The sequence below is a fragment of the Podarcis melisellensis genome (genome assembly GCF_964234715.1).
Source record: "Podarcis melisellensis genome assembly, chromosome: 1".
Classification (NCBI taxonomy): Eukaryota; Metazoa; Chordata; class Lepidosauria; order Squamata; family Lacertidae; genus Podarcis; species Podarcis melisellensis.
In genome coordinates this window covers 44,455,526-44,468,355 of record NC_138528.1, presented here as the reverse complement: position 1 = coordinate 44,468,355, position 12,830 = coordinate 44,455,526, and the positions used below count along the sequence as shown (strand labels likewise).

General features: G+C 41.7%; 1 protein-coding gene across 4 annotated transcripts in view; it reads left to right on the top strand.

Annotated features, from left to right (window-relative positions):
- The first annotated feature begins 406 nt into the window (after nucleotides 1-406).
- The window catches only part of TTBK2 (tau tubulin kinase 2), a 47,388-nt gene continuing 34,964 nt past the window's right edge, over nucleotides 407-12,830 (top strand). For 2 of the 4 annotated variants that reach the window (XR_014163355.1, XM_081891010.1), the window contains exons 1-4: nucleotides 408-1,057; nucleotides 9,445-9,604; nucleotides 10,831-10,978; nucleotides 12,660-12,733. Coding sequence is in view for 3 of the 4 variants with exons in the window: in XM_081891010.1 (XP_081747136.1) it covers nucleotides 9,536-9,604; nucleotides 10,831-10,978; nucleotides 12,660-12,733 (291 nt within the window). In the remaining variant the exon portion in view is untranslated. Of the gene's footprint in view, nucleotides 1,058-1,953; nucleotides 1,973-9,444; nucleotides 9,605-10,830; nucleotides 10,979-12,659; nucleotides 12,734-12,830 lie in introns of those variants that run through there. The other 2 variants (XM_081891011.1, XM_081891009.1) reach the window with 2 other exon arrangements.

Here is a 12,830-nt window from a genome sequence, read left to right as displayed (position 1 = left end):
TTATTTTTCAGTATATTTCCCAGCTTAGTGGCTTCTGCAGCCTTAATCCTGAGTGGCTCATAGCAATAAACGTTTTCTTCCTTTTTGTTACGGGAAAACAAATGGCTTTTACCAGCGCGTGTTTCGGTACTTTAATATTCCAAAAAAGAGGAAACCCCAGCGTGTAAGAGAACATCGACAGCCATCTGTCAAGCCCCCATGACGCAGCCACCAACCACCAGCTCTCTGCAAGCTACCATTAGGGAAATCCTTAAAAGACCCTTTCCGACAAAGGCCGGGCTCAACTACAATTCCCAGAATTCTCTTCAAACCAGCGCAGTACGAACAAACTCGCTGGATTCGCCTCATAAGCAAACGTGAGCACAGCGGCGTTTCTAAGAGACGGCCGCCCGCCGGGACGACTGATGGGGCCGCTGTCCAATCTGCTCCACGGGCTCCTCGCGAACGACCCAATAGCGTTTCAAGGCGTCGGAAGGGTGGGCGGGCACCCTTGAGGGAATAGCTGGCTCACTGGCCCTTGGATGGAGGGCAAGGGAAAAGGAGGGGGCTTGTTGCGAAGGTAGAGCGAGCGAGGAGCGAGGGGGACGGGCCAGTCGCGTCCTGCGGGGACTGCAGCTGAGGCGGCGGAGAGTTGGCGACGAAGCGGTTAACCCTGCAGCGACAGAGACAACGGCCGTTCGGCGACTGCCGCTGAGCCGCTGACTGGATTGCCTGTCGCCTCCGTTAGCTGCCCCGCCCGCCGGTCCCTGCGCCTCGCGGCTCTCTCCCTGCGCCTAGTCCGGCCCGGCCCCGCAGTCACCATAGAGACAGCGGCGGCGGAGGCGACGACGGCGCCGCTTGCTCGCAAGCCATGGGCAGGAGCCTGCTGCTGGGCTGCGCCGGGCTGAACCGGAGGGCGCCGTGGGACAACCGGTAATATCGCCTCTCCCCCCGCCCCCCCCCCGCCACCACCACCTCAGCCGCGTTTCCTTCTCTCCTCGGAGGCCCTCGAGAGGAAGAGTGAACCCCGCGCCGGCCTCGCTCTGAGGGGGAAGGAGCGCCGGCCGCCGCGTTCCAGGTAGGCGCTTCCCCTCAGGGGCTGGCATGGGGTGGGGGAGCGCGGTCGTCACCCGGCCTTTGGCCTCCCCCAGCCAGCGAAAGGCCGCTTCGGCGGGGTGTGCGCAAGTGCCGCCGGCCCGCCTGGTCGGGGGGGGGGCGGCGGCGGGAGGGATGCTGCTTCGGAGGCGCCGGGGGGGGGGTTGGCGGGGCCTCGCGGGATGCGCCTCTGGTAGAGCTTAATAGCGGAGGGAGCAGCGCCGGGTTTTTGGGATCGGAGGAGGAGGTTAGACGGAGGGTAACCTTCAGAGCATCAGTAAATCACCCGTCATTTCGTCCCGCCGGTTATCTATCCCGGTTTTCCGTGCAGGGGCAGGAGGGGGGCGGGGATGCTGCATTATTAGGGGGGGCGGAATCATCTCCCAGCCTCGGATGGGAGAAGATCTGACAGCGCTTGGCCACTTCTGGTGTGTCTTCTCCTAAGGCCCCCTCTGTTCGCTTTGCAGGGCTGGGGAGCGGAATAGCTGCTCGTTGTGGGTGTTTGGTAACTGGGCAGCAGCGGTGAGGCGCATCGCAGAAGTTTCCTGCCTGGTACCGATGAAATGGCAAGTGATGCTCTCGCGGTTTGAGAGCGGTTCTGCTGCAAATATATAGGCTCTGCGGGGTGGTGGGGAAAGAACTCTTTTGCTTATTTCGGCTAAGGTCTGGCTTTCCCTGCCTTTCTTTCATTTATTGGTGAGGAGAATGCTCCCCGAGGGGAAAACTAGGCGCTTGACTTGTAAATCTGCTAATGTTGATGCTTCTGTGTTTCCTTTAGTCATACAAATATGCTCTGGCATACAGGCAGATGGAGGCTGAGGCTAAACATTGCCGCTGCTATCAGCAGTTGCATGAAGATATGAATACAGATACATAGGCTTTCTTTTAAAAGAGAGAGGTATGGTCCTCTGCCAGAGATCTTTAAAGAGACCAACTGCCAGCAATGGGTGTAGGGAAAATCTGCTAGAGAGGGTTGGCAATGTTGTGTCTTTCTGCCATGAAACAGCAAGAGGGATGGTTTAATGATACTTAACCTTAAGTATAGCACCAAGTATTGGTGGGTTTCAAAATGTTGCTAAAATATAGATGCTTTGAGATTAGCATTTTCTGTTAGTAACAGTAATATATATCACAAATATATCCTACCATACAAGTTATTTAAGACTAATATATGTAGATGACTTCAGATTTTAAAAAATAATCAAGCAGTTTATAAATTTCCTGAAATAAATAAACTTGCTCTGATGTTGGTTAGTCAGGAAATAGCTATTTTAGGCTATAGTAGGTAATGTTTTAAATTTGCTTCTATGATTGCCAGCAATTGTTATTCTTATAAAGATTATATACATTTCACATTTTTTGCTTAGTGTGGTCTTGACCTTTTGTGTTTATTGCTGTTGTTTGTTCAGAAATAAGCCCCACTGAGATAAACTGGATATACTCCCAGGTAACTGTGCATAGGGTTGCAGCCCAAGGTGTGTAAAATGAGATAAAGTAATTTTTTTCTGATGTATTTAAACCAGTCATTGAAAATGCATTTGCAGAGAAGTATCAAATGAACCACAACAAGGAAGGTGAATATTTTAAAGGACCCGTAACCTTTGCAGTATATTTTATATATCGTGTCATCTAGAATACTTTTTTTTGCCTGACCACAATGTTGAAAACTTTCATGGTGAAAGCAGTGAAGTAAAGAATATCACTTACCCAGAGAAAGAGAGTCTGATATTAGTGCAGAATATCCCGCACTATATCAAACGTTCTTGGCACTGATAATCAATATTTAAATTATAAGTGAGACGTGCCAAGGCTTGAGTTTACATAAATTTCTGTGAGTAGCTGTTTCAAAATATTTTCAGTGGGATTCTTTCTTTAAATGTTTGGAACTGATCCCTGGTCTCTGATCAAGTCTTGTGAATAGTAATCTTGCCTTCCTTTGGTTGTGTGCTCATATGGGAAGTAGAAGAAACTTATGCAGATTTGTCCCAAGACAAAAGAGAAAAATTATCATAATAATGAAAGACAGTATTTGGCATCACTTGTTCTCTTGGGGTTCAAAAAAGCAAGGGAGCTTTGAAGTCCTTTAGACTGAAGAAAGCATGTGGAAAACAAGGGATGGGATACTTTACTTGTCTGAGCTTTGAGGTTTTGTGGGGGGCAGGTACTGGAAGGGATTATTGCAGAATCTGAATGGGTGGGATGTACTGTGTGTGTCTTCTAACACGTCCATTCAAGAAAAAATGATGCACAAAATGGGGTTGGTGTGAAGGTTAAATTTAAAGGGACCCCTGACCATTAGGTCCAGTCGCGGACGACTCTGAGGTTGCGGCACCCCTCTTGTTTTATTGACCAAGGGAGCCGGCGTACAACTTCTGGGTCATGTGGCCAGCATGACTAAGTCGCGTCTGGTGAACCAGAGCAGTGCACGGAAACGGCGTTTACCTTCCCGCCAGAATGGTACCTATTTATCTACTTGCACTGGTGTGCTTTCAAACTGCTACGTTGGCAGGAGCTGGGACTGAACAACGGGAGCTCACCCCGTCGCGGGGATTTGAACTGCTGAGCTTCTGATCAGCAAGCCCTAGGCTCTGTGGTTTAACCCACCGCGCCACCTGCTGTGAAGGTTAGGATGCAGCTTATACCTCCTTGACACTGTCTTCTTAGGGAAAACATCTTCATACTTTTAAGAACTGAGTTTGGAGTAAACGAATTGCACATTGCATCCTAATTTAGTAAGAAAAGCGTAAAACACTTCCTAGGCTGGTAAAATACAAGGAATATATTTTTGGAACTTAATAGACTTTTTTATCGGATAAAAGCTTGGTTAAATACAAACAGATTATAACTTGTTCAGAATGACTACTGTATTCCAGTTCACCAGTTTGTCTGTGACTGTATCTCTCAGCTGACAAAAATTTTAATCTGACTGATGTGATCTCTTCTAAGTGTAAGGTTCACATGACCTTACTAAAAACACAGCCCTAGAGTTTTATTTTAGGAGTGGTGGCGGTGGCAACAGAATACAATTATTACAAGTTGCAAAACAGAAAGCTGGTGTGTTATAACGGCTTGACATAAACTATGCAGTACATTGATTTATTCCTTGTTTTTCTGTTGGATAAGCTGTGTCTAGCATCTCTTAAAGAGACAGATCATTGTTTTTTTTAAAATAGCTTTGGAAGAATTCCAGTGTTCATATATTGCTGTTTTTTTTATGATTACTGTATTTAAGTAGTCTTTGATACTTGGGCCATAAAAACATGTTGCCCCCCCCCCCCGCCTGTAACATTTGAAAAATGTTACATTGCTTTAAGTTTATTAGAGACATATATTGTAAAATGATGTGCTAGTGTGTTGGGTTTCTTTTTTGGATAGTACACTGGATGGAATATGTCAATAATTTTCAGTAAATAGATTCCTTCTGCCCCAATTCTGGTTTGAATCCTGAGATCTTATGAACAGAACTTAATTCATAAGACACCTGCTGGTAGAACTGGAGGAGGCCTTTCTTGCTGCGGAGGACAAGTGTGGGACTGTGGGGGAAAGGTTGAGTTGACTTCCTCCTTCTGCAAGTGGAAATCTCAGCTGGAGCAAAGGCCTTTCCATAAGCAGAAGGAGCCCTTTCTTCTATTCATGGAAGGGCAACTGCAGACCCAAGCATATTTTCCTAAATTTAAGATTAATTGTACTTCATATAGCCTTAATGATTCACCTTTGCATCTTGGTATATAGCATTAGTTTCTTGTGCTGTGGAAGGAGTTGCATTGTGGTGAGGATTGTAGTGGCCTGATGTGGCTCTGATTTCATTGACTCATTGAGCAATGAAATGTCATTCAACATGGATGTGCTTGTTGGCAAAAGTGAGTGGGGTCTAGGCATGTCCGCACTTATTCTGTATGAATTGTGATGTAATATGGAAGACACTACAGCTCACTGAGGAGAACCTATTTTGCTTACAAATCTAGAAATCTCTCTTCCTTCTCAAGAGTGGTGTGGGTTTTTAAAATAATATCTTCATGGAAAATTCAGTGTGGAGATAGCAATATTACTGATGCTGCAATACTGGAATTAAAAGAGCTGTTGACTGGTTCCTCATGTCCAAGGAAGCTTTTGGCTTGGATTTTCAAAAGCCATTTGTAATATAGTGTAGGAATCTTGTGTTCAAAGGGAGTGATATCAGAACTTTCATTGGGAATGAGCTAGCTCTTGGATACATCTTTGGATGATGGCTACATTCTTTAGTATTGATTACTTGAAAAATAGTGTCTGCATTAGCTGGCATATAACAAAAACAATAGGCTGGATGAAAGTCAGTAAACTAAAATGGAATTGCTATAATAAAGAGGTGTTGTGGGTAGGTAGTTCTTATATCCAGGAACTGGCTGCACACCCTGCTTTAGAGGGGCTTGCCTTCTCCTTGAGGGGTCAGGTATGTAGACTGGTAGTACTTCAAGATCCAGCTTCATAACTGAGCCCATATGGCCTCAGTTGCACCAAGTGTCCTTTTCCAGCTTCAATTGGTTCATAGCTTATCTCCATACCATCCTGTCCATGCCCATAGATATTCCAAGGAGCTCTTCTCTGTGTACAATGGTTGGGGGATATCTAGTGACTTTTTCTCAGGCACATCCAGAATTTTAGTATATTATTTTTTGGTGATAGGATTGCTTGCTCTATTGTTTTAGCTGCTCAAACTGTTCGCATTGGTTTTATGGTTGCCTTTTATTCTATGTGATTTTATAAATTTATATTTTGTACCCTGTTCTGGGATCTATCAAGTTGAAGGGCAGGCTATAAATATTCTTAAACAAAATAACACAATGCTCAATAGGGGATTTTGCTGTTTTGTAAAGGTGACTGCAGTGTTTCCTTTCCTAATAGGTTAAAAGGGATTGATCCTTTTCTTAATAGCTTCCCAGATTCTTGTTTTTGGGCTTCTTGTTCTTCTATCTCTACATTTGTAAGACTGTTTATTTTTATTCACCACCTGTCATTAAATATTCAGAATGCTAAAACAATGGTCACAACATTTCTGGTAGTTGATTAGATGGTTAGTTTAAATAGTTGTCCATAAATGCAGTAGGTGCTACAGATATGTGAAATCATGGTTATAAATAGTATCTGTAGTTCTTTCACACTCCTCTATATGGAGGTCAAGCAAAGTCAGTTAAATCTGAGAGGAAAAAATTATTGTGATTCTTGCATTGGTAGTCTGCCTGTGGTTTCAATAAATATAAATCATAGATTTCTTTTGTGTCTTGTTTATGGGTGAGCAAGAATCATTAAGAATTGTCTGCTCCAAAGCAGTACGTATGGAAATATTATCTTGAACTTGTATTAGTTATTGTACAACAAATCTCCAAAGTGCAGCAATATGTCATGGGAGAAACAAACCTATGGTGCCTTAATATTGGTGGAATGTTAGCTTAGTGAAGTCAGGATTCTACATGTGCTTAGGAGAAAAGGCAAAATGATATTGCTTTAAAAACTACAGAAAATGTAGTAACACACTGTGTACATATGCACAGAGCATCTGTGGCAACATTGCTGACACATACTAATTGTAGCTTGGTGCATCATCACTGTTTCATCAATCATGCATAGAAGCAACCAATCAGTACATGGTGATGGTAGAATGTCCCCAATCAATGCATAGTGATGGCAGAATGTCTCCAAGGCATTATTCCACTACTTAGGTGGTCACAAATCCACCAAACTGCATTCAGCAGTGTAAATCATCATGACACATCCCAGCATGACCCTGGCAACAGTCACTTTTCAGGCATATTTGCCGACAGGGTTTGAAATCCTCCTATATCTCTTCCATGCAATAAAGCACATTTTTTGGGGACAGGAACACAAACAATAGCTTGAACAAGTCACAGTTCCTCATATTCATATGAAATGGGAACTGACAGTTTGTTGCGAACAGCAAGTAGAAGCTTTTGATCTCCTCCCTTTGTGCATGGAGGAGGAGTCCATAAGCCCGATACAAGTGCCCATTCACATTCATAACAATATATATATTTTATTAACAAAATTTAAATACCATTTGATTTTAGTAAAGCCTCTAAGTTGTTCACAAGAAATAGTAAAACTATCAATAAAAACAGTTAACAGCAAAAAAGAATGCATTTCAACATCAACTCAGTTGGTTAGAGTGTGGTGCTGATAATGCCAAGGTTGCATGTTTGATCCCCATAAGGGACAGCTGCATATTCCTGCATCGCAGGGGGTTGGACTTGATGATTTTCAGGGTCCCTTCCAACTCTACGATTCTGTGCTTCTATATGTCTGCATAGGCCTACCTAAACAAAAACGTTTTAAGCAGGCTCCAAAAAGAGTATAGTGAAGGCATTTGTCTGATGTCAGTAGGCAGGTAGTATAGGTAATGCCATGCTAAAAGATAAATTTCTTAGAGCTGCAGAATGAGTATTGTGCAGCACACATAAAAGTGCCAATTCTTCAGATTTAAGCATGGGAACCACTCACCCACAAGTGCCTACATTTTGCCAGCATTGTGGCACCACTGTGTCCAGGTACCAGTCCAGGAGCTGTGTGGCCTCTCCTGATTCAGATGTTATGGAGATATTATAGTAGTAGTAGTAGTAGTAGTAGTAGTAATAATAATAATAATAATAATAATTCATTTCTTATACCCCACACATCTGACTGGGTTACCGCAGCCACTCTGGGCAGCTTCCAACAAAATATAAAACAACAAAATGTCACACATTAAAAGCTTCCCAAAACAAGGCTGTCTACGAAAAGTCATATAATTGTTTAGTTCTTTGACATCTGACAGGAAGGCGTTCCACAGGGTGGATGCAATAACTGAGAAGGCCCTCTGCCTGTTTCCCTGTAATGTCACTTCTCTCAATGAGGGAACTGCCAGAAGACTCTTGGAGCTAGCGACCTCAGTGTCCAAGCTGAACAATGGGGGTGGAGACGCTCCTTCAGGTATACAGGGCTGAAGCTGTTTAGGACTTTAAAGGTCAACACCAAGACTTTGAATTGTGCTTGGATATGAAAATTATGCAATCTATTGTTATAACTTCTTCTAAACATCCTCCACCCAATGAAACATCCTTCATCTTGGTTGCAGTTTGTGGAGCTGCAGGCAGTTGTCAAAACAGTCAACAGTTGGAGCTCAAGTGTCGAAAAAATTGTGATGAATATGAGAAACCATTATCACCAATAGCTAGGCGCATTTTGCCTCAGTCTTTAAAGTGTACCTTATAGTAGTTCAGCCTGGATACTGCTAGTGCATGGGCAACTGAGACAGGCTCCATGCTCTCCAGATAGTCTCAGTTGGTATATCAGCTTAAGCTGGTAAAAAACACTTCTGGCCATTGTTGCTACTTGAGTTTTCCCAATTTTTCCAGCTGCATATTGCATCCTTCTATGGGAGTGCACTCCTGTGCAAACTTACCCACTCACAATATCTCTGTCAATAGCAATTGGGCTAGTGAGCTACTAAAGCTGTGGAAGATCTCTTTGTTTAAGCACCTGACCCTTCTGGTGAATTGCCTCCAAGATTAAAAGTTGCTGCACATGAGCTGTAGATTTGCTATCAATGGGTATCTGACACCTACAATAATTTTTGCGTCAATAATAGTGTGAGTATTTTTCTCCATTGAATTGTATAGTGGTTTCTCCTGTAGCTGTCAACGATCCATTATTGATAGAAGGTATATTTTGTCCTATTATATAAGTTGTAATACAGCTTTCTTAAAGGAGAAAATAATCTATTTCAATGGACTTCATAGTGAGTGTGGTCTGGCAGGGGATAAGAAACTCTTACCAATCTCTGATGAAATAATTTGGTGTTGAAGGTCAGAGAGGAGTTAGAATAAAGGAAAGCTGATATGGTAAGGGTTTATGTAGAGAACACAACCTTGGCCATGACCTCATTTTTTTAGCCTTATACAAGTCAATGGTTCTCAGCTTAACCCTCCTGCATATAGTATGGGGTGTTAAAAGGATAATGGATTATCCACAGGGGTGTTACAAGAATTAGTTTGATGTGTATGAAAGAATTGAGAAGAATTAATGTTATATTCTAATGTTGCTCATTTGAGGCAGGGATAACACTCTTCAACTGGCATAAAGCTTTACAACTTTTTAAAAGGTATCTGTTGCAGATACTTTTATTTCTAAAGGAATGTACTTACACACCCAGCAGAAAGCTGACTTCACTACGTAAAATATTTTAAAATATTTTTGTTTCGTTTGAAATTTTATTTCAGTTCTGAATTGTAAAATTGAAAAATAACTTTCTTACAATAGAGTTAGGAAGGTATTCATTTTGCCATTTTTTAATTATCAAGTTCTCATGAACTTGATAAGTATTGCTGTTTATCTTTATAGCCTCTGCTTAAATGGAAGCCACCTTTGGGAGCTGGATGGTCTCTGTTGACGTAGGCTTTGCATAGCAGCTGCACCACCCCAGGAGATTGCAATGAGTGGAGGAGGGGAACAGCCAGATATCCTGAGTGTAGGAGTATTGGTCAAAGAAAGATGGAAAGTGGTAAGTATATTAAATCCTTCTTATTTCCTCCCCAGGTAAAAGGAAGACATAGTCACAAACTGCATCCTGTTGGCAATATATGAAAGCATAGTAATATAGAATTGGAAAAATTTCCCCCTCTTGGGCACCTTTTTTGCAAATAAATACACAAGTTAGCAGTCTCCTTGCCTGGACTTTGGTGTGCTGGTCTTTTCTGGCACATTGATAGTGTCAAATAAAGAAACTCTTTCCTGAGAGTTTATTTGTTTGTGACATTGAACATAGTGGCTGTAGGTAAGTGATGTGGTTTTCCTCAGCTTGAAAAGCACTTTTAAAAGTGCTGCTGGCTGTTGTTCATCTTTACCTTAATGTGGCCCTGTGGAACAAAAACCTCACATAAGATGCCGGTTACCTGTATTTATTAAAATGTTTATATACCGCTGTATTGTAAATATATATCATAGTGGTTTGCAACAATATAGAATAGAAATGTTTTCAGCAGGCATTTAACAGTTTGCACAAGTAGGCAGCCACTGAATCTATATTGGCAGGGTGTTCCACAGGACTGGGCAAATGACACTAAAGCAGTGGTTCTCAAACTGGTGTGGCAGTCACACTGGTGTGACAGAAGAGGATGGCAACTGTCAGCTCTGTTAAATATGAAATATCTTTGTCTTGATGAGGAAATGAGAGTTTATTTGTCTCAAATTAGGCCTAAAATAAATGAGATCACTTGGCAAAGGCAAGCTTACACTTCTTATTGAGTTTATATACATACGTAAGGTACATATGATAGAGACTTGTTTATAATTATATTTTGGGAGTGATTTATGTTCTTATGTAGCTGTATTGTTTTATACTTTCTGGATGTCCTATGATCATATTATAAAGGAGTTGTGTTCCATGTTATAAATCAAGCAATGCTAGGAGTTGTTTCTTTTTGTTTTCCAATGTATTTCTTATCAGTTAAAAATTGGTGTTGTGTGAGTAATTTTTTATTCTGAAAGTGTGGGCCAGAGAAAAAAGTTTGAGAACAACTGTGCTAAAGGCTTGATTTCTTGTTACATTAACAGTAGTTAGTAAATTAAGAAATAAAATTTAAAATGAGTCTTACATTAAGTAGGGAAAGAGGTAACCTAATACAGTAACAGATTTAGTGGCTAGATAATATTCATAGTCTAGGCTTGTTAATTCAAAAGTTCTGTATTTTTTAAACAATGCAGAACTAATATTTTTATTCATTACAGTTCAAAAAGATAGGAGGTGGAGGGTTTGGAGAAATTTACGATGCAATGGACTTGCTTACCCGAGACAATGTTGCATTGAAAGTCGAGTCAGCTCAGCAACCAAAGCAGGTTCTGAAAATGGAAGTAGCTGTGTTGAAAAAACTCCAAGGTAAGGAGGATAAAAGATCCTTGTTCTGAATGTATGTCTGATTCTTGGAAATCTGATAGGCTCAGTGTATCAAAGTATACTATATTGGTCAGTATAGATTCCAAATATAATAAGGAAGTATTAAGATTAAGTGTGCAATCCTGTGCATGTCTATCGAGAAAGAAGCAAGTCCCACTGATATCACTGGGGCTCACTACCAGGTAAGTGGGTATAGAATTGCAGCATTGTATTGAGGACAAGAATAGGAAAGTTTTACTGATTTTTAAAATAATAATGATTCAAGTTGATGATGTGCCTTAAATCTGAGGTAGGTGAAAAGATGGCAAGTACTGTTCTGAGAGAATGTGCGAGGCAGATTGAGATGTGAACCTATGACTGCTGTCCTTGAAAAACGTTGTGAAATATTTTGATCACCACAAAATCCCTGAGCAACTTCTGAAATTACAGGATGACCTAGCTTACTCTCCCTGGCAGTATTCCTAAATTTAAATAGTTCTGTAGTAGAAGGAATTCCAACAGGTGTTGTTTGTTCACCTGGTCACCCCAAGAAAGCTTAAGCTGTATGAACATTTTTGATACTCAGCATGTATCACTTTTGATACTCAATATGTATCTGTTCAGGTTTTTGGTTTCACTTTAATAGAGGCATAAATTGTGGCAGAGGCATAAATTGTGGCAGAACCAAAACAAACCAGAATAAAAATAAATGTTTTTCAGACCATTAATTTTGTAAGTGTGTCAATAGTTTTGGTGATAGCTGTCAATTTACCTCATGGGATATTGGGGCCAATGGTGTGAGTTGATCCTCATCACGTGGTCACAGGCCGGAGAGAAGAATTGTGGGAGGCAGGCACGCTCCCCTCTTTTTTTTCCCTCCTGCCTGTCGCAGCAGTACGTTTCTCCTCATTCTCCTGCTTCACCTCAGATAAAAAGCTTGTTTCTAATTTATCAACAAAAAGCATTTTTGTTGCATCTTAGTGGCCATGTTTGCAAATCACAAATTGGGCTTATGCTCAAATACAGGCAGTGGCAAGCCCTGCTTATGTTCATCTTCATGCAACATTGTCATGGGGTGAGGTGTTTAAGAGTAACTAAAAAATGTTAGCACTGAAATATGTTTACTTCCATGAATGCTAACAACTTTTGGATAATGAGGCACTGTTTAATTATGAATTGGCGCAGAGAATTAGAGACAAAGTGGTTTTTATTTTTGACAAGTTTCTTCTACATGTCTGAGTTGTTCCTTAAGTTCTGTTTCCTTTTTTTGCCACCCAGAAATGTAAGTAATGAATTTAGGGATTTAGGGAAGCCCTTGGGGAGAGTGGGGTTAGTGAAAAGTAATCTTTCTACCACCTCCTTCCCCAGCAGCTTCCTGAAAAGTCTCTCTTAAGGACTCGGGACCCTCCTGAGTGGGGTGTGCTGGGGTGGAGGGAATTGCTGAAAATAGGGTGGAGGCATGTCCGGTGAGAGGGAGTCTCTGCCCAGTTTTTGGCTTATCTCCCCTTTCAGCCCCCTGAACCACAGTGCACCCCATTCAGGAAGGTCCCTTGACTTTTAGGACAGGCTTCTCTAGAGGAGGTGTTGCCTTCCTTCAACCTCATTTCTGTAGGTGACTCTCTGCATCCAAACTTGTGAGAAGAAAAATATGGAAACATAAAAATTGTATATTTTATTTCTGCAGGAAAAGATCATGTCTGCAAATTCATTGGCTGTGGAAGGAATGACAGATTCAACTATGTGGTCATGCAGTTGCAGGTAAGTTTGTTACATTTATTTGTTCTCTAAAACAGGGGTAGTCTACCTTTTTATACCTACTGCCCACTAATGCATCTTTCTTGATGGTAAATTTTCC